At 52.5% G+C, this 21,574-nt stretch overlaps 4 protein-coding genes across 9 annotated transcripts in view; 2 read left to right on the forward strand and 2 right to left on the reverse strand.

The window, feature by feature from the left end:
* Positions 1-11,316, reverse strand: part of Abcb9 (ATP binding cassette subfamily B member 9) — a 46,311-nt gene extending 34,995 nt beyond the window's left edge. Inside the window, exons 1-2 of the mRNA XM_055606283.1 lie at positions 10,094-11,316; positions 9,552-9,800 (exon numbers count right to left, since the gene is read on the reverse strand). The gene's annotated coding sequence lies outside the window, so the exon portion shown is untranslated. The remainder of the gene's footprint in view (positions 1-9,551; positions 9,801-10,093) is intronic.
* A 273-nt stretch (positions 11,317-11,589) lies between these two features.
* Ogfod2 (2-oxoglutarate and iron dependent oxygenase domain containing 2) lies at positions 11,590-14,754 on the forward strand. The gene is made up of 7 exons (XM_055606286.1): positions 11,590-11,802; positions 12,095-12,151; positions 12,523-12,636; positions 12,734-12,833; positions 13,723-13,850; positions 14,070-14,327; positions 14,397-14,754. The coding sequence occupies exons 1-7, from the start codon at positions 11,674-11,676 to the stop codon at positions 14,658-14,660; spliced, it is 1,050 nt and encodes a 349-aa protein (XP_055462261.1). The 5' UTR covers positions 11,590-11,673; the 3' UTR covers positions 14,661-14,754.
* A 77-nt stretch (positions 14,755-14,831) lies between these two features.
* On the forward strand, positions 14,832-17,948 carry Arl6ip4 (ADP ribosylation factor like GTPase 6 interacting protein 4). The gene is made up of 5 exons (XM_055606289.1): positions 14,832-16,339; positions 16,698-16,973; positions 17,050-17,167; positions 17,569-17,638; positions 17,721-17,948. The coding sequence occupies exons 1-5, from the start codon at positions 16,177-16,179 to the stop codon at positions 17,775-17,777; spliced, it is 684 nt and encodes a 227-aa protein (XP_055462264.1). The 5' UTR covers positions 14,832-16,176; the 3' UTR covers positions 17,778-17,948.
* A 485-nt stretch (positions 17,949-18,433) lies between these two features.
* Pitpnm2 (phosphatidylinositol transfer protein membrane associated 2) overlaps positions 18,434-21,574 on the reverse strand; it is a 100,663-nt gene continuing 97,522 nt past the window's right edge. For all 6 annotated transcript variants that reach the window (XM_055606279.1, XM_055606277.1, XM_055606278.1 and 3 more), the window contains 2 exons: positions 21,440-21,568; positions 18,434-21,359 (listed from right to left, as the gene is read on the reverse strand). In XM_055606279.1, coding sequence (XP_055462254.1) covers positions 21,036-21,359; positions 21,440-21,568 — 453 coding nt within the window. In that variant the 3' untranslated portion in view covers positions 18,434-21,035. The remainder of the gene's footprint in view (positions 21,360-21,439; positions 21,569-21,574) is intronic.

Raw genomic sequence — 21,574 nt, forward strand, 5'->3', positions numbered from 1 at the left:
GGCAAGGCCTGCCAGGACAGCCCAAGCAGTTTCCTCTAGTTTAAAATTTTCCATCAAATGGAGAAGCTCTTCAAGACACAGGGTGTTTGCAGGAAGGTGACACAACAGGTTGTTCTAATGGGAGCTAAAACATTCCATCTGCAGGGATGACAAGGAAGGAAACAACTCAAATTGGTAAGGAAGTTCCTGAAACTGACCAAATACACTAAGCTCTGCCCTGCCCCACCCCAACAGTATATAAGCAGTAGAGACTGCTGAGAGACACTCTCAGACAAGTTGAGATGTCTCAAAGGGCTGGGACCAGCAGAGCTACCTGCAAACAATACACCAACCTTCTGAGCTACCTGCAGACTGTGTGGGGAGCCCCAAATTCCCAGCTTTGTGAGCTGTCACACATGTTTGGGTGGGTGTAAGTAAGTAACTTCTACTCTTGTAAGTAACCCCCAGCAAAACTCACTTGTAGAGAAATTTTAATTCAGAGCATGCTACTCTGGCAAGAGCTTCTAGGTCTGTTCGGTCCAGCTGGAATGCAGACACTCAGCACATAAAGTTAATCCCAGGAGACAGAGGCAAGAATATCTCTTGAGTTCAAGGCCAGTGTGGTATAGAGCAAGTTTCAGGTATAGAAAAGCTTAGGTCTGGGCATGGTGGCACACACCTTTAATCCCAAACAATGAAAGTAAAATAAGTTTGTGGAAGAAAGCACCCATGTTTGAAAATTATGTCTAATTGAATGGAAGACAAAATGATGAATCAAAGAAATATTTGACAAAATAGGATATTCCCAACTCCCAGAAGAAGAGAGATGAAAGAGAAGCTACTTAAGGGAGCAACACAGAAAATGAGAGAGGAGGCAGTTTTACAGAGAGAGGTTAAAGAGAGAACAAGCTAGACACAGGTGAAGACAGAAGGAGCCAGAGAGTGAGAAGGAGCCAGAAGATGGGAACATATTGTCAAAGTTGGCATGAAGCCAAGCTAAGAAATTCAGTCAGAAGCTGAGAGAAGCCAGTTTGAATCAAGTCAGCTTGGAGAGGAGTTTGAGCCAGAACAGCTGAGTTGAATGAGCCAGCAAGAATTCAGAAAAAAGTTAGAAAGGGTGAGCTTATTCAGCAGTAAGTCTCAAAGGCTGAAAACATTCTAGGCCTAGATTAGATTGCACAGAGACTAGAAGCTTTCAGGACTAGGCCTAGGTTAGCAGACAGAGGCAATAGGCTTCAGAGATGACAATGAAGTCTGTTGCAGAATATTTGATCCCATTGTGAACCCCGATATTGTGAACTATAAAAATCTATTTCTTACTTGGTTTGGTTAAGCCCTAACACAAACCTTTCTGTTTATTGTAAACTTTCTGTTTGTTGTAAACAGGTGATTATGGTGAGGTTCAGCCCTAGCACACACCTTTAATCCAAGAACTTTCTGTACACAGGATTTAATGAAGTTCACCATAGATCAAGAGGTGGAGCAAGAATCCAGCTGACAGGGATTAAAGAGTAGGAGGGACTTTAAGTTGAGGGGTACTTAAGACAGCATGGAGAAGTAGAAGGGGCTTTTCTCTCTCTAGCTCTTGGGCTTTTGGAGCTTTGAGCTAGCAAGCCTTTGGCCTTGGGGTTTTGGCCTTTTCCTCCTGGGCTGTCAGCTGAGCTAGTGAGTTTTTTGGGCTTTTTTCTCTGAGACATGGGGTGAGTGGGAAGATCAGATGGCTGCTTTCTCTGCCTTTCTGAGCTAGCAAGTTTTCACCCCAGCATCTGGCTCCTGAGTCTTTATTGGTAAAAGAGAATAATTGGGATTTTCATTCATTTATAACAACACAAATCGGACAAATAAAAGTTACTTTTATACTTACTGTTTCACCAAGTTGGACTTTGGTGGGTTCTGTGGTTCCCTATCTGGGTGAGTAAATGTCTAAACAGGAATAGTGACATACAGGAGTGACATACAGAAGGGGCACACAGTAAACGGTGATGGGAGCAGGGCTGGACCACTTTCAGGAAAGGTGAGATGGCTCTGAACTTTGATGCATCTAATAGCACCAAATATATATATATTTGAGATATATATATGAGATATATATATATATATATATATCTCAGCAAGAACTGTCAGGGTCATGGAGATGGCTCAGCGGGTGCCTTCCAAGCCCGAGGCTAAGTTCAGTTCTTGGAACTCACGGCTGTGGGTGAGGTTGACTATAGCAAGTTGTCATCTGACCTCCACCCCGTCATACATACACCACACATACATACATACATACACCATACACGAATGCACACACATACAGAGGAAATCACACATATACACATGCACACACACAATAAGTAAAAATGCAATAAAAAGCTGTAAAAGTGATGGTAGCAGAGCATGTGGGGTTCGCTGTGTGCTGTGTCTCCACAGGGGACACCCCTGCATCCTCCAGCCTCTTAGAAGCCATGACTCTGCGTAGCTTGTTCTCCCTGCCAAGGGCAGGCTTCCAAAACCCCTACCCTTTTCCATGAGCTCGAGCCTACTTTGATGCTGTAGTGAGGAACTGTCTTTTTTTTGCTGCTGTTTTGTTTTTTGGACAGGGCTTCTCTGTGTAACAGCCCTGGCTGGCCTGGAGCTCACTCTGTAGACCAGGCTGTCTCAGATTCTCACAGATCAACCTGCACCTGCCTCCTGAGTACTGGGATTAGAGACGTGGCCCACCATGCCTGGCTAACTCCTGAGCCTCCTTTTCAGCAAAGGCCCCTCCACGGTAGTTACAGAAACAGACTCATGTGAGCTTGGAGTCAGCACCTCTAGGTGAATAACTGCTAATAGTTCATTTTTTTGGGGGGGTGGGTGAGGAATGTTCTAAAAACCGGAGTAGCAGCCACATAATTTGTCAAATCTATAAAAAAGCAAACCTCACTGAATTTCCTTGTAAATGAGTAAATTCTACCTCACATGAAATGTATCTTAATAAAGTTGCTGCTTAAAGAGCAAATGCGGCTCCTCAGTGGTTAAGAGCACTGGCTGCTCTTCCAGAGGACCAGGCTCTGTTCTGTTGCAGGATATTTGGTCACACTGTGAACCTGAGATTGTGAACTGGAAGAACCTGTTTCTAGTTGTGGTGTGGCTCAGCCTTAACTACACCTTTTATACAAGAGTTTTCTGTAAACAGAATTAAATACTGTTAACCCTAGGTCAAGAGGCAGAGCAAGAAACCAGCTGACAGGAAGTAAATGGGAAGGAGGGACATTGAGGTGAGGCTATTTGAGACAGGTGGAGAAAGAGCTTTTTCCTTCTGGGATGTGAGCTGAGTAGGAAGGTCAGCTGGGTGCTTTCTCTGCCCCACTTAGCTAGTAGGCTTTCATCCCAGCGTCTGGCTCTGAGTCTACACTGGTAAGCATCAAATGATTGGGATTTTGTTATAAAGCAACAGCATGCCCTGCACCCACATGGCTGGTCACTCAGTTCCTGGGTGTCTGATGCCCTGTGCTGGTCTCCCTGGGCTGCAAACAGGTGACACACAGGAGAAACACTTACACACGTAAAATAAAAGTTTTAAAGTGAGGGGCACTGTGCTCACCATCTAACACAGGAATGGCTTCAGGGGAGTAAAACCCAGCACTTTTGTTGGGAACTCCAGGACAGAGTTTCCTCCCAGACCAGATCAAAAATAGGTAGCCCCAAAGACTTGACAGCACCAATGGGGCCCAGGTTAGAATGAAATGGACTCATCCCAATAGACAGAGAAAAAGAGAGAGGGAGAGGGACGAGACTGTGAAGCTAGGCCTGGTGGCACACACCTGGAGTCCAGGCACTCAGGAGGTAGAAGCGGGGATCATCCTTGGCCATACAGTAGGTTTAAACCTGCCCTGGGCTACAAGGGCTCCTGTCTCAAATTAAAAAAAATAAATAACAAGCCACTGAACCAACAACAACAAAAAGCTAGTGTTGCTGGCCAAGGTGGTACTCGCCTATAATCCCAGCACTCAGGAGGCAGAGACAGGCGGATCTCGGTGAGTTTGAGGCCAGCCTGGTCAACAAAGTGATTCCAGGACAGCTAGGGCTACACAGAGAAACCCTGTCTCCAGACAACAACAACAACAAAAAGCTAATATTGTCCATTTATCATTCCTTGGAAAGAAAATGCATTAAATTTTTAAAGTGTGGGCTCCTCGCAGTCACTGGACTTGGCAGGAACTGGAAATCCTGCCAGGAGACCCACAGAACCAAGAAAGGGCTTAGAACCCTACACACACACACACACACACACACACACACACACACACCAGAATCCAGAGACCAGGGCCTCCCACATTCCCCTGCCACGGAATACCACGTGAAACCTGTGAGATCTGGGGGTCTTGGAAGCCTCACCTTTCAGGTCATCCTAGCTGTTGCCACAAGCTGCACCATGTATATCTTCTGTGCTCTTTTCTCTTGTTTGGTCTCCACTTCTGCACAGATGTCTCCAGCTGTGTTAGGGTCAGGACCCTGCTCACAGAAGCCACACCTCATCTATTCCCCTCGTAGTTCTCTGCCTTCTCGTATTCTTATTCCCACCTCTTTTTAGTTTAAACCTCTGTGTGTGTGTGTGTGTGTGTGTGTGTGTGTGTGTGAAAGAGAGAGAGAGAGAGAGAGAGAGAGAGAGAGAGAGAGAGGTATACCCAAGTGCAGTGCCCAAGGAGGCCAAAGAGAGTATGAGATCTGGAGCTGGAGTTACAGGTGGCTGTGAGCTGCCCAATGTGGGTTCTGGGAACAGAACTTGGGTCCTCTGCAAGAGAAGTCAGTGCTCTGAACTGTGGAGCCATTTCTCCAGATCAGTCTTTTTACTCTTTAATTGGTTCTTTTGTTTTGTTACAGTTTCTCTGTGTAGCCCTGTCTGTTGTAGAACTTGCTCTGTAGATGGGAAGGCCTTGGGCTCAGAGCTCCACCTGCCTCTACCTCCCGAGCGCTGGGATTAAAGCTGTGCGCTACCACCCAGCCTTACTCTTTCATTTTATGTGTGTCAGTGTTTTGCCTGCACGTATGTCAATGCACCACTTGCAGGCCAGGAGAGGGCGCTGGATGCCCTGGGAGTGGAGTTACAGGCAGTTGTGAGCCACCATGTGAGCGCAGGAACCAAACCTGGGTCCTGTGGAAGAGCAGCCAGTGCTCTTAACTGTAGTCCATCTCTGTCCAGCCTCACCATTTTACTACTTAATTATAACCTTACCTAGCTTTCCCGATCTCTAGGATCTGGGGACCATCACTTTCCCCTCCTAGCTTCTTTACCCACCTCACTTTTTTTCTTTACAAACTCTAGTTAATAATTAATCTTTATCATCACCCACCCTACTTACCCTTCCCACTCCTAATCTTATTAATTAAAATCGGAGTGTACTCCACACAGTCCATGGTTGTTTATCCCCCAACAGTTATTGAAGTCAAAGAGGCCTCTGTGATTAACTGGCTGATGTGACATTTGCTTAGTGGGAAATCAAGCAGCTGGGGTTGCTCTCTGAGTTAACACCCTACTCACGGAATAAAATAGAGCTTATACCAGGCGCCCAGAGCTCTTGGTGTGAACAACTATTTTCTAAACCACATATTCAACATTGCCATATCCAAGTCTCACTTGAATACATCAATGGGAAGAATAGAGCTGATTAAAAAATAAAGAAACAAAAGACACATAAAAATAAAATAAAGCAAGCAATGAAATGATACTATTTGTGTAAATCCTACACAGTAACACAAGAGACAGGAAATACCAGAACAATATAACTCCTCAAACAACAACAACAACAACAACCCCCCCGCCCCCAGTCTTACAGCAATGACCTCTAGCAAGACTGAATTAGATGAAATACCGGACAGAGAACTCAAAATAATGATAACGATGTTCAAAGACACAGACAAGCAGTTGACTGAAATAAAGGAGGCAATAGATGAAAGAGGAATTCAACAGAGAAATGCTAAGATTCAGAAATGCTAAGATTCTATTGAAATGCTGGCGGGGACTATGTGGGAAGTCTCAGCAACAGAAGGGCTAAGGAGAGGAGAGAGTATCTAAAGTGGAGGAAAGGGGCAACCCAACAAAAATAAATACAAAATAATCATAGAGGCCTGGGCTGCGGTGTTGAAAGCCTTGAATCCCAGCACTCAAGAAGCAGAGCCAAGCAGATCTCTTAATTCAAGTCCAGCCTGGTCTACAGAGTGAGGTCCAGGACGGCCAAGGCTACACAGTGAAACCCTGTCTGAAAAACTAATAGTAGCAATGTAACAGTGGGAATTTAAGCTGTTTGTAACCCTCTGACAAGGCTAAATATATGGGTTATAGACATAGAAGAAGAAGAATCTTAAAGACACATAAAAATTGTCAAAATAATCATAAAGGTTTGCCAGAGTTAGGAAAATTGCCCAGCAATAGACACCAAGGAGACGGGGCCAGAGAAGAGCCTCCCTCTATACAAATACAGAACAGAGAAAGTGCTGAAAGCATGAAGCGAGGAACATCAGGTCACCTCGTAAGGGCAGGCCATCAGGTTGTTCCTCTTAGGCCTCTTAGGTCTGGAGGGCTTGGAATGATGTATTTCAAGATCTGAGAGATAACAACAGCAAAACTCTCTGCCATTATAAAAGGAAAAATTAAGGAAAAAAAAAAACTTTCCACGATAAAAATAAACTAAAGGAATCTAATACCACTAAGCTAGTTCTGCAGAAGATACTTGAAGGAATTATCAGAATGAAAAGAAAAATCATCCAAATCCATCCATGAAGACTTCCTCATAGACACACACAACAAAATCTCCAAACACATTTTCCAACAATAACTCTAAATACTAATGGTCTCTTAATTGGAAAATAAGACACCATTATGCCCAAGACAATGGGGAGCGCCTTATTCAAACTATCACATTCCACTTCTTGGGCTCCAAAATCTTCTGACCATTAGTGTTTAACCAACTTCAGAAATCCCTGTAATCTTCACAGTCACAGAGTATAATAAAAATCCAGAGATTCATCAGAGACTCCAGGCCATCTCTTAGTTGTAACACCCTGTTAAAAAAAAGTAAGAGACTAGTAGACTGGGTACTATCAATGGTATTCTCATGTGGTAAATCTAACTGCTGCAGTACCGAGCTGCCAGGCAAGATGCCCTGGATGGTGCAGTAACAGCATGACTGTTCTGGGATGACCAACCACTCTGTAATTAAACGCGAGGCCTGCTCCACAGGAGATTCATGCCTGGCTGTGTATCTTGGTTAGTTTTTATTGCTGTGCTGAAACACCATGACCATAAGCAAACTGGGGAGGAAAGGATTTATTTCCCGCAGGCACCCAGGTAACGGTTCATCAAGGGAAGTTAGGTAGGGTCGGGGCCTGGCAGCAGGAGTGGATTCGCAGGGCACAGGGGAGTGCTGTTTCCTGGCTTGTACCTCATGGCTTGCTCACCCTGTTTTCTCAGAGCACCCAGGACCACCACCCCAGGGCTGGCCCCACCACAGTGTTCTGTGCCCCGCCACATCAATCACTAATTAAGGAAATGACCTACAGGCCTGCCCACAGCCCCACTTATGGAGTCCTTTTCTCAGATGGCCCTAGCTTGTGTCAGGTTGATTGACATGACAACCAGCCAGCACACACTGTGAACCTCCCCCAGAGCCCACATGGCTCAGGAGGGGCAGACGTGAGTGGGGAGCATGTTGTTATTTTGTAAGTGACATGCCAAACCGCCTTCTAAGTGTTTGCACTCACACACATTTGCAGCTCATCAGTGCTGCATAGCCTTGCCCAGAGACACTTCTGTGTGCAGGAAAAAGCAGAGACTCCAAGCTGGGCCGAGGGCTGAGGTTGACTACTGAGTGCTCATTCCTAAATGGGGCATCCATATCAACCCCCTCACCAAGGCATCGTGCAAGAGGGCAAAAGGAATGGCCATCTGGAGGACGGGGAGGGGCGCTGTGGGCGTGCTGTCTCCCGGACATGCCCTGGGCATTGAACTCATGAACTTACTGTAGCTGTCATTACTTACTGCAGTGGGTTCCAAAGAAGCAGAAAGAAGAAAAGAACAGGAAGGAGTGGAGGGGAATGTATTGGGTGTTTTGGGGAAGTTGGGGTAGAGGATCAAGATACATTTTACATGTATGAAGTTGTCATATAATAAAAAAATGTGGCTGGAGAGATGGCTCACTGGTTAAGAGCACCAGCTGTTCTTGCAGAGGACCTGCGACAGATGCCCAGCATCCACATGGCAGCTGACAACTCTCTCTGTCTCCAGTTCCAGGGGATCTGACACCACCTTCTAGCCGCCACAGGTGTGCTGCATGCAGGCGGCCCATAGACCTATATGCAAGCAAGACACTTGGACACATGACATAAATCTTAAGATAGGAAACTTTAAAACATTTCTATGAAGATTCCAGCCATCAAGGCATTGTGGCATGGGCAGAAGTATCAAGAGTGCAATGAGACAGAACAGAGAGCCCAGAGATAAACCCTCAGACACATCCAGCACACCTCTGAGATGAGAGCAGAGGAATACGGCGGAGAACAGGCGATCTCTTCACCGACGGTGGGAGAGCAGCTGCTCATCCATATGCACAAAGATGAATCTGAGCACAGAACGTGTGTCTTCCAATGAATATACCCAAGGGGCAAGGTGGCCATCATGTCACAGTGCTGGCTACAAGAGCCTGATGGCCAAGACTGCATCCAGACGTGAAGAGGGCCGGCCCTACAGAGCTGTCCTTGGGCCTCCAGGCATGCACACGTGTGCATCCCTGCAGTAACAATAAGAGAGGCCTTGAGTTTGGTGCCCGGAACCCCAACAGGTAGCTCTCAACCAGCTTCGCGTGGAGCCAGGGCTTCTGGGCTCTGAGGGCCCCTGCATGCGTGTGTCCACGTCCACAGACAGACGCGCTGTAACTGAAGATTTAATGTGCTTGTGCGTGGGGTCGCAGGAGACCCAGGTCAGTGCTGCCTAACTGCAGACGTGACTCAGCTTCCTGGGAGTTTCTGTTGCTTTTCCCCTTAGTGACGGAGCCTGGACTGGGACGGGGGTGGGACACTCTGCAGGGGGGAGTGGGGCCAGGGGAGGGGCAATATAAGGGATAAATGGATCCCACTGACCCTACACACTTCTATAAACCATGAAATTCAGTCAGGGGGAGCTGAGGTGTGGTGATCATGTGGAGAGCTGGCCACCCTGGGTCCCCTGGGGGCGGGGGCCGGCAGGGCAATAGTGAGTTTTGAGATGGGTAAATGGGTCCCTTTCTGGATGGCAGGGGTTTCCAGAGACATTGGTCAAGTGTGAAGCTTTAAACACCCTCTTGGCAGGCCTGGTTCGGGGCCAGGGGGCCGGGCCCTTCAGAGGAAGTGGGGCCTCACAGTAGCATTCTTTGAGTAAGGAGCAGAGGCTGGGCTCCCGGTGGCTCGGCGACCTCACATCTGGCGGGAGGTGCACTGCTGGAGACGGGGCTATCTACGCCTTTAGGAACAACTCTGGGATGTGAGACCCGAGCTGTGTGACCCTGGACGGGCTAGCCCAGCCACCCCCCGCCACTCCCATTTTTGTGTCAAGAATGGGAATTGTAAAGCCTGACCTGCACACAGGTAACACTGAACACGTTAGCCAGGGCTCCTCTGGGCACGTTCGGGTGCATGTGTGCGTGTGTGTGTGTGTACGTGGAGGTTAGAGGTTGATGTCCTGTCTTCCTCGGTGGCTCTCTGCCTTAGTTTTTGAGGCAGAATCTCTCCGAGAAGCTGGAGGTCATTTCTTCTAGATGGGCCACTGACCCCAGGGATCTTTCTGTCTGATTCTCTCAGGCTGTGACTGCAGACCTACAGGAGGGCTGAACAAAGGAGAGGAAACCATGAACCCAGGTGCAGGCTGGGTGAGAAATGGGTGGATCGGGACCCCTCTGGGGAGTCAAACAGCCCTCTCACACCCACGAGGGTCTGCCGGTCTGCCGGATAACACAGATATTTCCACTATGACTCACAACAGCAGCAGAATTACACTTATGAAGTCGAAATGATATACTCATGGTTGGGGGGGCACCACACTGTGAGGAATGGTACTAAAGGGTGGTGGGCAGCACGAGGAAAGGTCGGGGACCACAGAGCTGGAGAGATGCAGACCTACCTTCTGAGCCTTTTGAAGGAGAACAGCTCCACTTGATTCTCTCACTGAAGCTAGAGTTCATCAGTTCTTGACTCTGAACTTCTGGCCACCGGAATCATGAAAGAAGGCCTGTTGTTTTAAGCCAACCACTTTACGGTAATCAGTTACCAACTCCTGGCCCAAGAAAGGAGTCTGTCCGCAGCTCAACACGCCACCCCACGCTCACGTGCATGCCTTGCACACTCACATTGAGGAGAGTCTCACTGCTCTCTGCATCCAGTGTGTAAACCAATCAGGCTAACCTTTGCCCAGTGAAGGGAGGGCGTGGGTTGCTGGAGATTTGCATCTCCAAAGGAACTAACGATCACAGCTGGGTATGGGTAGGAAGGCCACGCCCCTATACGGCTAGGCTAGGAATCACAGGCTGTGAAGGCCCACCCCTCCCCCTGGGGTCCAAAGTCTCCGTTACAACGGCTGGTAGGACTGGGCTGGGTTTGCTGTAGAAAAAGGAACCTGGGATGTGCCGTCAGTGGGTGTCTGTGAGGGAGGGTATGTGAACACGTGACATCAGCAGGAGCCGCTTCTGGATGTGGAGTTCGGCAGCGAGTTCGTGAGAACAGATCGGTGGCAGTGGGAAGACGTGGCCACAGGGTGCACCGGTGTGGCCACGCACGCTGTCATCTATTGTGCGACCCCATCGAGATTCACAGAGACAGAACCAGTGAAGCCATACCAAAGCAGCTCAAAGAGAAGATGCCACTGGGTCCTCCAAACTCAGAGACCCCTGTGTTGGGAGAAGGGCACTCATAGGACACACTCGGGGATCCCATCTGGCTCCTGACACGGCACCAGTGGGCCTCAGTATCACGGTGACAGGCTTGGTACCTTGCGTTATGCTTGCACTAGGGGTGGGAGCTGAAAAGCTGGGTGCTGATCTAGGGGGAAAGGCTTTGCCACTCCCATGTCCATTTCAAGCTGAGCTGGGTTCAGGGTTAGTTCCGGGCGACACATCTTCCTCCTTTCTACACCTACAGACCCGCTCCGGCATCTCCGCCGTGCGTGGGGTGGTGGGTATTCCACAGACGCGGACCCTTGAAAACCGAGACGCGAACGCTAGAACTGGGCCGGGCGAGGGGCGTGGCCGCCGCAAGCCACGCCCACACCGCCCGAGGTGACTGGGAACGGAGAGTTTTCGCTGAGACACCGTCCAAGGCAGCACGGGGCAGGCAGGGACCGATAGTGAATGCCAAACCTGAGCTCAGCCGCACAGCCGGCGTACTTCGGCAGCCCTAACCGTCCCGTCTGGCAAGCTACGTCAGGAAGCTTTGCAGAGAAGTTTCTAGTAGGAGACAGAGCAGCGTTTAATAAAGGCCCCGAGGCCCGCCCTACCGAGTCCTGTGAGGGCCACGCGTCCGCACCCTGTGCTGGGTCACCTCCGCCCCGTCCGGGAAGCAGAGTTCTCCCCGGTAGACGCAGGCCTGCCCATTCTTCGTCATTCTCTGCAGGTAGGAACTTGCAGCGGCCTCTTGGCTGCCGGCACCACGCCCTCAGCGGGGCCGCGCCCGGAAGTGCCGCTGGGAAAGCCTGCGGGCGGCTTTCCCATGGCGACGGCCGCCCCGCGGCGCTTCTGCCGCTGCGCCTGCTTCTGCTCGCAGAACCTGTACGTGGCGCGCTACGGGCTGCACCTACGCTTCCGGGACGAGCAGCAGCTGCGCCGGGACTACGGCCCGGTGAGGGGGCCGGGGCGGCGCCAGCGAGGGCAGCAGGGATGGCACCGGGACTGGCTTTGCCCGAGGTGCAAACCGCGTGTGCACATTTGGCCTCTTGCTGCAGCATGGCAGCTCTCTAGTCAGCCTGAGGAACACGCGTGCTGAGTGCGCTGGGCAGAAGTTTTCACAGATCTCCTGAGGAGCCCGTTACTCTCATCTCCGCGGCAGGGGTGGCGGGCCGCTGAGGCTCGGAGATGTTTATTTACTTGCCTAGGGTTGCGCAGTCCCGGCTAACTGGTCTTTCTGCTCGTAGCTCCTGCGCAGCCGCGGCTGTGTCAGCCCCAAGGACTTCCAGCAACTCTTGGAGGAGGTAAGGAACCCCGTCAGGTCTTTCTCTGGAGTCCTTGACCCTGAAAGACTTCTTCACTCTCCTTTCTCCGTTCCTGCTTTCACTCATTCCCGCTCCTAGATCCTGACACAGGAGAGAGATCGAGAAAGAAAATTGTCTACAGCATCCCCTTCTCAACAGCTCAGTGGGGGTAGACGGGGCCATCACCCACCCCTGTTTCAGCTGTCAGGACACCTTGATACCTGCAGTGAACCGTGGCAGGTTCAGAAGTATAGGGAGAATTGCCTTCCAGCCTGGGCCCCACATTGCTTTTCCTGGGCCTCGGTTTCTTCACATGTACAATGGTGTTGGGGGTGGGAGGCCCCGGTTTCTAACTATCTTTGCCGTCCCAGCTTGAGCAGGAGGTGGGGCGCCGCCGCAGGCTGGGACAGGAGTCAGCTGCCAGGAAGGCTCTCATTGCCAGCTCCTATCATCCAGCGAGGCCTGATCTCTACAGCTCGCTACAGGTACCAGGCCGGCCCCGGGGGCGTGGGGGACTGGCCGAGGAGGAGGCTGCCCTGGTGGGAGCTAAGTTTCCACAGCTGTCCTGTGTTCTGCCCCCAGGATGCGGCTCTGGCCCCTGAGTTTGTGGCTGCAGCTAAATATAGTGCTTCCCCAGGCGCACATCTTGAGGGCCTTCTCCAGCTGCTGGAGACAGTGTCAGGTGAGGCGCCATCACCAGCCAGCACTGGGATAGGGAAGCCCGAGATACTTGGGTATGATGCTGGGTGGGGGCTTTGGGGGGGGGAAGGGTTTGAGAGAGGGTTTGAGACAGGGTTTCTGTGTGTAGCCTTGGCTGTCCTGGACTCTGTACACAGGGCTGGCCTGGAACTCACAGAGATCCATCTGCCTTTGCCTCCCAAGTGCTAGGATTAAAGGCTGCCCCACCACCAGGTGAGGTTGGATGCTTTCTTTACCTCTCATCTCTGGTCTAAAAATATGAGCTACCAGGAACTGGGAAGGCCAGTGGGACCAATCTGCCTAGAGTAGGGCATCGCATATATTCATTAATTCATCCATTCGCTTGTTCATTGGCCACACAGCTAGGATCAGGGCAGCAAGTCACTCTGCCCATTGTACAGAGGAAACAGGCTGGAGGCAATAAGATGACAAGCTGGGGCTGGAGAGATGGCTCAGAGGTTAAGAGCACTGGCTGTTCTTAGAATGGTCCTGAGTTCAATTCCCGGCAACCACGGACTGGCTCATAACCCTCTATAGTGAGATCTGATGCCTTCTTTTGGCCTGCTGGCACACATGCAGACAGCACACTGTATAAATAATAAATAAATAGGGGCTGGAGAGATGGCTCAGAGGTTAAGAATACTGGCTGTTCTTCCAAAGGTCCTGAGTTCAATTCCCAGCAACCATATGGTGGCTCACAACCATCTATAGTGAGATCTGGTACACAGACAGAATGATGTATAAAGAATAAATAAAATTAAAAATAATAATAATAATAAATAAATAAATCTTAAAAAAAGAAAAAAGATAAGCTGTTTCATGGGGACATTGAATTGGAGCTCCTGGCCAGTTACCTGCCCCTCCTTCTCCAGAGGAGAAACGCATCTACCGGGTGCCCGTGTTCTCTCTGGAGTTCTGCCAGGCGCTGCTGGAGGAGCTGGAGCACTTCGAGCAGTCGGACATGCCCAAGGGAAGGCCCAACACCATGAACAACCATGGGGTGGGTGAGGCCTTGCCCGGGAACCCAGGGAGTGAGGGCGGCTAGTGTGGGAGGCTCATCTGAGGCACAGCAGGCCGGCTACCCGCCCCCACTCTGAACCCAAAGGCAACCATGAAAGCAAACAGCTTTTGCCCTTAACGACATCTTGGGCAAAGAATTGTGGGGATGCGGGGTCAAGCTCCTGAAGTCTCCCTGCTGACTCCTGGGACTCCTTCCCAGGTACTGATACACGAGCTAGGCCTAGATGGCCTGCTGGTGACGCCTCTGCGGGAGCGCTTCCTGCAGCCGCTGATGTCCCTGCTGTACCCAGACTGTGGCGGGGGCCACCTTGATAGCCACCGTGCCTTTGTGGTCAAGTACGCGTTGGGCCAGGACCTGGAGCTGGGCTGCCACTATGATAATGCTGAGCTCACCCTCAATGTGGCTCTGGGCAAGGCCTTCACAGGGGGCGCCCTATACTTTGGGGCCCTCTTCCAGGTGAGTGAGACCCACCAGGTGGGGCCCAGGCAAGCATGAGTGCTCCGGCCTGAACCACACCTTCTGCAGGCACCTGCAGCCCTGAAGGACCCCCTGGAAGTGGATCACGTGGTGGGCCAGGGTATCCTGCACCGTGGTGGCCAGCTGCACGGGGCTCGGCCCCTGGGCACGGGAGAGCGCTGGAACCTTGTTGTGTGGCTCCGGGCGTCTGCTGTTCGAAACCACCTCTGTCCCATGTGCTGCCAGAAGCCAGACCTGGTAGATGATGAAGGTTTCGGTGATGGCTTCACCCGGGAGGAGCCTCCAACTGTTGATGTATGTGCTCTGACTTGAGCCTGATTCCCCCAGGAATCCGGAAGTGCTGTGGCAGCAGTTCTTGCTGCCATCCTTGGGCAGGGAGGGCAAAAATAAACTCTGAACAATGACATTCATTGGGTCAAAAGGACATGCCCTCTTCAGACAGATGGAGCTTTCATAGGACAGGGCTCCTGAAAGACAAGCCTAGTTTGGGATGAAATACTGAGGGTTAAGGGTGGAGCAACCCAGGAAGGGAAAAGGCCGCAAAAAGATAGTTTTCATCTAATGATGTCCAGCCACACAGCCTGACCCCTGTGGAGCTCTGACTGGGCACATGGGGGTGGGGCTTCAGCCAGTGGCTCGATGGATCTGGCCAGCAACGAGAGCCCCCACCAGACATCTACCTCAGATAGGGTGGCTCCTGGGGGCTTAAGTGTATGTTACTGCTGGGAGTCGGGGGGGCCAAACTATCTGGGTTCTCATCTCTGTTCTGGCATGTCCAGTTGTGCAACTGTGGACTCCTTGAGTCCTGGGTGTTGTGACAGTCCATGGAGCTGAGGTTTGTAGCACTTTGTAACAGCCTTCTATTTGCTATTATTATTTAAGAGCTTGCAGCTGGCAGTTCCGAGACTGCATGAGGGGTGCGCATGGCTGTGTGCTGTTGGAGTTACATATTTGAAATCCTGGGGACTTCCGTTGTTAGTCTTGAATTCTAGCTTTTCTGATGCAGCAACACCAGCTTCCATTCTCACTGCAAAAAGCAGATGGAGCAGAGTCTCAGTTGCACACCCGACGGGCTGGTGATTCTTTTCTTAATTGGTTGTCACGGTCTATGGCTCTTGATGGGCAGTTGGGTTTGCGACCTCCACGACTGAGTGATGATGTTAATACCAGACGTCAGCCCAGCGGAGTTCTCAGTCTGGTGGAGGGGACAGGCTGGCATACTGGGCAGGGAAAGCAGTAGGAGGGTGGCTTCCAGGAAAGTGAGAGGTCCAAGAGCTGGTGAGTGTCGCTGGGCCAGGTCTGTCTACCACCCACGTGAAGGCGTAAGGTGGACTCTCATTCTTGTTGGAAGTGGGCTTGCCAAGAGACGGAACCCAGGTTCCCGGAACTAAAGGCAGCATGATTCAAACTACACCCGGACGATGTTCCAGGATGGCCCCAAGCCGGAAGTGGGCTGGAAAAACCTAACCCGCCCCAGTTTCCTCGCGCGAAGGCATGCTTTGAGCTGGTGGTTGACGTGGGACCCGGCAGCCACAAGAGTCATCTCTGGGCAGCTAGGTTGCCCTCTTGCAGCTGAGGAAAGCTGCGGAGTTCCCCGCGGCGCAGAGTCTAGTGCGCAGGCGTGTGGGCGGGGCTGGCCCTTAAAGGGAGCGCGTTGTGGAGTCGGAGGAGCTGGGGGTCTCTAAGTGCGAGGCTCTGTTGGGTGGGAATGGAAACTGGGCGCCCTGTGGACCAGACCACATTGGCGCTGAGTTTGGATTCACTGCCGACGTGCCCAAGAGGAATTGCAGATTAAGCGCTTTTCTTCCGGTCTGGAGTCCGCTTCGCTATGGCTCACGTTGGGTCTCGCAAGCGCTCAAGAAGTCGCAGTAGGTCCCGGGGTCGGCGAGGGTCAGAAAAGCGAAGTAAGAAGAGTAGTAAGGACTCCTCGAGAAACTGCTCAGCCTCCAAATCCCAGGGTCACAAGGCCAGCAGCACCTCCGCTACTGAGGGTGAGGACCAGGGGAACGGGGAAAGGGGTGTGTGGCATCTGCGCTGCGGGAGGCTTCTGTCTGCCAGTCCTGCCCCCAGCGAGCTAGCGAGAGATTCTGGGTAGAACCTGAACTGAGGCCCTCGGGTGGGGAGGGGGCGCCCTTGAGTGGACGTGTGCCTTCTTCCTTCCTTTAATGCGCTGGGGCCTCGGGGTCGGGCCTGGCCACGCTTCCAGGCACACAGTGACTTCTAGAAGCCCAAAGAAGGTTTCGAATGTGCTCTTGGAGAGCATGTCGGGAGGGTCCTACCCCGTAGAGGCCTGACCCTGCTCCAGGCCAGAGCAGGGGACAGAGGCCTTACCTTATCCCTGCATCACAGAGAGAAGCAAGCACAAGGCCCGGAGGACAGCGAGATCCAGCTCTTCCTCCTCTTCCAGTTCTTCCAGCTCCACATCGTCTTCATCCTCCAGTGATGGCCGGAAGAAGAGAGGGAGGCACAAGGATAAGAAGAAGAAGAAAAAGAAGAAGAAGAAACGGAAGAAGCTGAAAAGGAAGGGCAAGGAGAAGGCAGTGGTGGTGCACAAGGCTGAAGCTCTGCCCGGCCCCTCGCTGGATCAATGGCACAAATCAGCTGGGGAGGACAACGATGGCCCAGGTACCGAGTGAGTCAGCTTGCCGTGAGGAGAGGGTTCTCTCCCCGGGTCTGACACTTCCTCGGTATTTCCTTCCAGTCCTGACCGATGAGCAGAAGTCTCGTATCCAGGCCATGAAGCCCATGACCAAGGAGGAGTGGGACGCAAGACAGAGTGTCATTCGAAAGGTGGTGGACCCAGAGACGGGTCGTACAAGGTGTGGAACCTGGCTCAGCCAGCTAGTCCCGCCCTCAGTACAGTGGGGAGGATTGGCTCAGGATGTGCTCTGGTGGGAAAAATGTCACGTGATGTGACATCTCCGCTGTTACCGCCTGTGCCTCTTGAGCAGTTCCAGGACTGGGAGGGCCTTAGGGCTTTTCAAATGGTTGCTGTTGGCTGGCCTGGGTTGATGGTGCAGGCTGACAGGGGAGAGTCCACCTGGACCGTCACTCTTTCTGTCCCAAGAATTGGTAATGGACGGAGGAGCACTCAGGCTTCCCCTGCTCAAGGTGGTTGGGCTTACCCAGGATCCCTTTCCTTGGGTAGTTTTGGTTCTGTTGTTGGGGAGTGAGATCCCCAAACTCTTTCTTGCTCTGCTGATGACTCCCTTACCCCCAGGCTCATCAAGGGAGATGGTGAGGTTTTAGAGGAAATTGTAACCAAAGAACGACACAGAGAGATCAACAAGGTTGGTGTTGCCATTTTGCCCATGCTGTGCCCACGTTGTCTACCCACTGTTTCTCATGCCTCCATCCTGTTTCCTTCCTCAGCAAGCCACTCGAGGGGATGGCCTGGCCTTCCAGATGCGAGCGGGACTGCTTCCCTGAAGGCCCTGGTATCCCAGGTTTGTGAACTGCTGTAGGTGGCTTGGAGACCGATGGGTCTACCTGCCCATCCTCTTGTGGGTGGCCTCTGGCCCAGCCCAGCATCCTCGTGTGTGTAGTAGGTGGCCTGAACACCGAATTGGACAGTCACTATTAAATGATCTTGGCCACAGAGTTCCTGTCCTGTAGCTTTCTGCGCTGAGGGATGGGGCTGTTGCCATTTGGCTTTTAGAGTGAGCTGTGCTCATCTCTGGGGAAAGCAGGCATGTCCCTTGATGGTAGTGATGGTAGACTGCTCAGCCATCCTGTTCCTCTTTACGTGGCCCCACCAGGACCAGAGCTGACCCAACCCTGGCTGAGTCAAATTCAGCCTTGGTCCTTAGGCACTGTGTCTTTAAGCCTGTGTCCCATTCTAGATATCATGACAGACAGGAGCCTGGCCAGGTAAGGAGTCCCAGCTCTGGCTTATTGGCAGTGTCCCCTGGGGACAAGAGACCACAGACCTTCTTCACTAATCTGCATGGTCAGGGCAGTCTGCTGTTAACATGTGTCACTTGCTGCACTGGTGTCCCTACACACCATGCCTTCAGTGCCAAGATGCTCATGCCCACCCACACACCAGGAGACCACCGGTGCCGCCACAGTAAAGAGACCAGAAGGAAGCCTCCTGCTTCTTTAATTGGTGTAACAGACTGTGACACAGTATACAGAGAGCACACTCAGGCCAGACGATGCAGGGACAGCACGGGTGGGGTCAGGACAGGGTTCACACATGGGCCAGAGAAACAAACGGTTCAAGGACACATGGGAGGGGGCTGAGATGTGAAGAAGGGTGGGGCAATGGGCAGCTCACACAGAGCCAGGATGGGAATAGGGTTCTTTGCTAAATCCTTCTTTAGAAATCAAAGAGAAGGCAGGTGGTTGGTGCTGGGTGGCATCAAGGCTTAGTCATGGGGACAGGGGATGGGGGGGGACTAAGGCTTCTACTCTAACAGGCCTGGGGCGGGTGGCAGTCAACAAGGTCTGCCTCACCCTTTGGTTACGAATGGCCAGGCCTGAGCTCTGCAGCTCAGCGCCTGACACTGTAAACATTTTTTGGTATTTTTAAAGGACTTTGACCTTCCTTTCTTAGTTTCTGTAAAATTGGGCTTCCTCAAGAGAATGAGTCAAAGGAAATCTTAAGGGAGGCAAAAAAGCAGACTTGAGCGAGGTTTTGGGGGAGGCTGCCCGTCTCACCATCTATGGCTGAGGGCCCTGGGAGAGCCCCAGGGGACTATTGCTGTTGTCCTTGGCATGGCTGGCGGCTGGGCAGAGAAGGGCATTCAGAGCCACAGAGGGCTACCCAGGGTAGAGACCAAGCCCACTGACCCCAGGACCTCCCTGGCCTTTATTGCAGGTGGCCTGAGGCTTCCAGGTGCTTCTCCCGATGGCTGGTCACCTAGGCTGAGGCAAGACAGGTCAGGTCAGGCTGAGGGAGGAGGCACTGGCCACTGGAACCCCTAGTGGGGCAGTGATTGTCGGGCCAGCAGCTTCCTGTAGGGGTGGGGAGTGGTGGGGCAGATATTGCACTTTCACTGTGACAGTTCCATGGAATCTTGGTCCATAAAGTAATCACTGCTTTATACAGAATGCCGGAAACAACACAAAGCTATACCTTAAAGGGAAGACCCTGAAGGTCTCACCCCTCCAGACTTTTGTTTTCTCCCTCTGCACAAAATAGCTTGCTTTCTGTGTAGGCCTGCCAGGATGGAACCGCACACACTCGTGATGTATGTGTCTACACAGCAAAGTCAGCGTCTCCTGGACCTACTCAGTCCAGCCACATGGCCCTGAGTCTGAGTCCAGCTAGGCAGCTACTCAGGCACAGAGCCCCGTCGCTGGACAGCAGGCCTGAGCTACATGGGCTCAGCCAGTGCAGGGAAGGTGCAGGAGAATTGTGCTCAGTGCTGCAGGGAAGGCAGGGCTCAGACCCAGCCTGTAGGATGCCCATCCTCGTTTGGGGAGAAATAAAATGGCTGTCTGCCGTTAAGCTGACGAAGAGAGCTGTGGCTTCTTGGATTCGACATTAAACGGAATGGCGTTAAGAAAACCTAAGAGCCCCACCCGCCCCAGAGTAGGAAGTCAGTGGAATTGTGAGTCAGGTGAGGCTAGAAGCCCACACCTTGCCGGGTGGGCCAGGTGCAGGGCCCACAGGCCAGACTGAGTAGGACCCTGTCACAGTGCTGGGTGTTCCTAATGTAGCAGGCTGCACTGACACTGAGTTAAGAAAAGGAAGCAGCCAAAGATTGCCTGTTTAAAAAAAAAAAAAAAAAAAGCCTTATAGAAACCAGATGGAGAAGTAGAAAGGCGTAGAAACGTGGTGGGCATCAGCCATGGCACGGGCCCCCCAGCCCATGGCAGGCCAGTGTGGAGGTGGAGGCCAGGCTTCTCCAGGCCCAGCTGCCCGAGGTGGGCTACTAGGAACCAGCTATGCATTTTGCTGGCCTCACTCCTGTGCTGTGCTCAGGGCCCGGAGTGACACCAGTCCGGGGACTTCACTGAGCTCTAGGTGGGGCAGGTGGACGAGTGAGTAGCAGTCTGGGACTGCCGTTGGGCTGCCGTGGTTGCTGGCGGGCCAGGCAGGCGGCAGAAATTAAGATATGGCCTTTCTCTCCTGCTTGCGTGAAGATTTCCCACACTGGAATGTTCTGTGTGGTGACAGACCCTGGATCAGCAGATACTGGGTTTTCATGCATGTCAACATGTCTAGATCCAGGAGATGGAAACGGGTCTCCACTCGCAAAACCAGTGCAAAACCAGTGAGGTTGGACAGTTGAGAACTGAAGTCAACAGGAAGCAGGCTGGGCCCCTCCCCCCAACTGGAGCTGCTGCCAAATGGGAAGGGGCGCCAGTGGACAGGGGGGCAGCAGGCTGGGCCTAGACCCATGCCTGGCACCAGGAGGCTATGAGATCAACACAGGGCAAGATGTCCAGGAATGCCTCCCAGGCTGGGCTAAGTGGCCCATCCTGGTTCCTCTTCCATCATGGGCTGGACATCCTGCCAGCTTCCATGACCAGCTGGGCTCCTTAGAGCCTAGGGCGTGAGGCAAGTCTGGGAGGGCTGTGTTGGCATGGCCATGTCTTCCAAGGGGCCCTGGGACAAGCTCTCAGGCCATGTCTATGCTTGTTCCCAGCCACCTATGTGTGCCCAGGCCAGGCCTCCCAGTGGGGCCGGTGCCCTGGCCTAGCACCACAGAGACCACAGTCCCTCCTAATGGTGTTCTACTTGGGTCCTGTGGCTGCCCCTGGTTCAAGGCGGCCTGTCATGGCACGGCCCCAGCAGCTGGCTGCCACACTCATGCTGCGCTGGCCCCGCTGCTCACTGTCCATCTGGCTCTGTGTCCGATCATGCCGATGGCTGGGCCCACTGGGCTGGGCCGAGATGGTTCGGAGCAGGTGGTTTCGGGAGCGCAGGAAGTCACCCTGGCCGGGTAGGCCGAAGCTGCCCTTGCGCAAGGCCATGCGTGTGGCTGTGTTTCGGGCTGGACGCGCCCGATGGTTGTACTTGAGCTGGGCCAGGTGGGCTGCATAGCCATCCGTGATAAACTGCAGAGGAATGAGCAGGGCAGGCTGTTAGGCGGCCCGGGGTCCCCGAGCTGCCCACGCGCTCCTTAGTGGCCGCTCACCTGGCACTGCTGCTGCAGCTTCTTGGTGGGCCGGCCCACGATGTAGATGTGCATGGGGGACAGGCTGATGGAGCTGTAGACTGCCACATCCTTCGTGGAGCCGTAGGCCGCATGTGCGCGCAGGTGCAGCTGCGG

Source organism: Psammomys obesus, unplaced genomic scaffold (assembly GCF_907164565.1).
Source record: "Psammomys obesus unplaced genomic scaffold, mPsaObe1.curated_primary_1811, whole genome shotgun sequence".
NCBI classification, from domain to species: Eukaryota; Metazoa; Chordata; class Mammalia; order Rodentia; family Muridae; genus Psammomys; species Psammomys obesus.

Coding starts and splice junctions, on each gene's coding strand:
- Ogfod2 (XM_055606286.1), top strand. CDS start 11,674: ATGGCGACGGCCGCCCCGCGGCGCTTCTGCCGCTGCGCCTGCTTCTGC. Junction 12,152..12,522: donor TCCAGCAACTCTTGGAGGAG/GTAAGGAACCCC, acceptor TTGCCGTCCCAG/CTTGAGCAGGAGGTGGGGCG. Junction 14,328..14,396: donor ACTTTGGGGCCCTCTTCCAG/GTGAGTGAGACC, acceptor CACCTTCTGCAG/GCACCTGCAGCCCTGAAGGA.
- Arl6ip4 (XM_055606289.1), top strand. CDS start 16,177: ATGGCTCACGTTGGGTCTCGCAAGCGCTCAAGAAGTCGCAGTAGGTCC. Junction 16,340..16,697: donor CAGCACCTCCGCTACTGAGG/GTGAGGACCAGG, acceptor CCTGCATCACAG/AGAGAAGCAAGCACAAGGCC. Junction 17,168..17,568: donor CCAGAGACGGGTCGTACAAG/GTGTGGAACCTG, acceptor CCTTACCCCCAG/GCTCATCAAGGGAGATGGTG.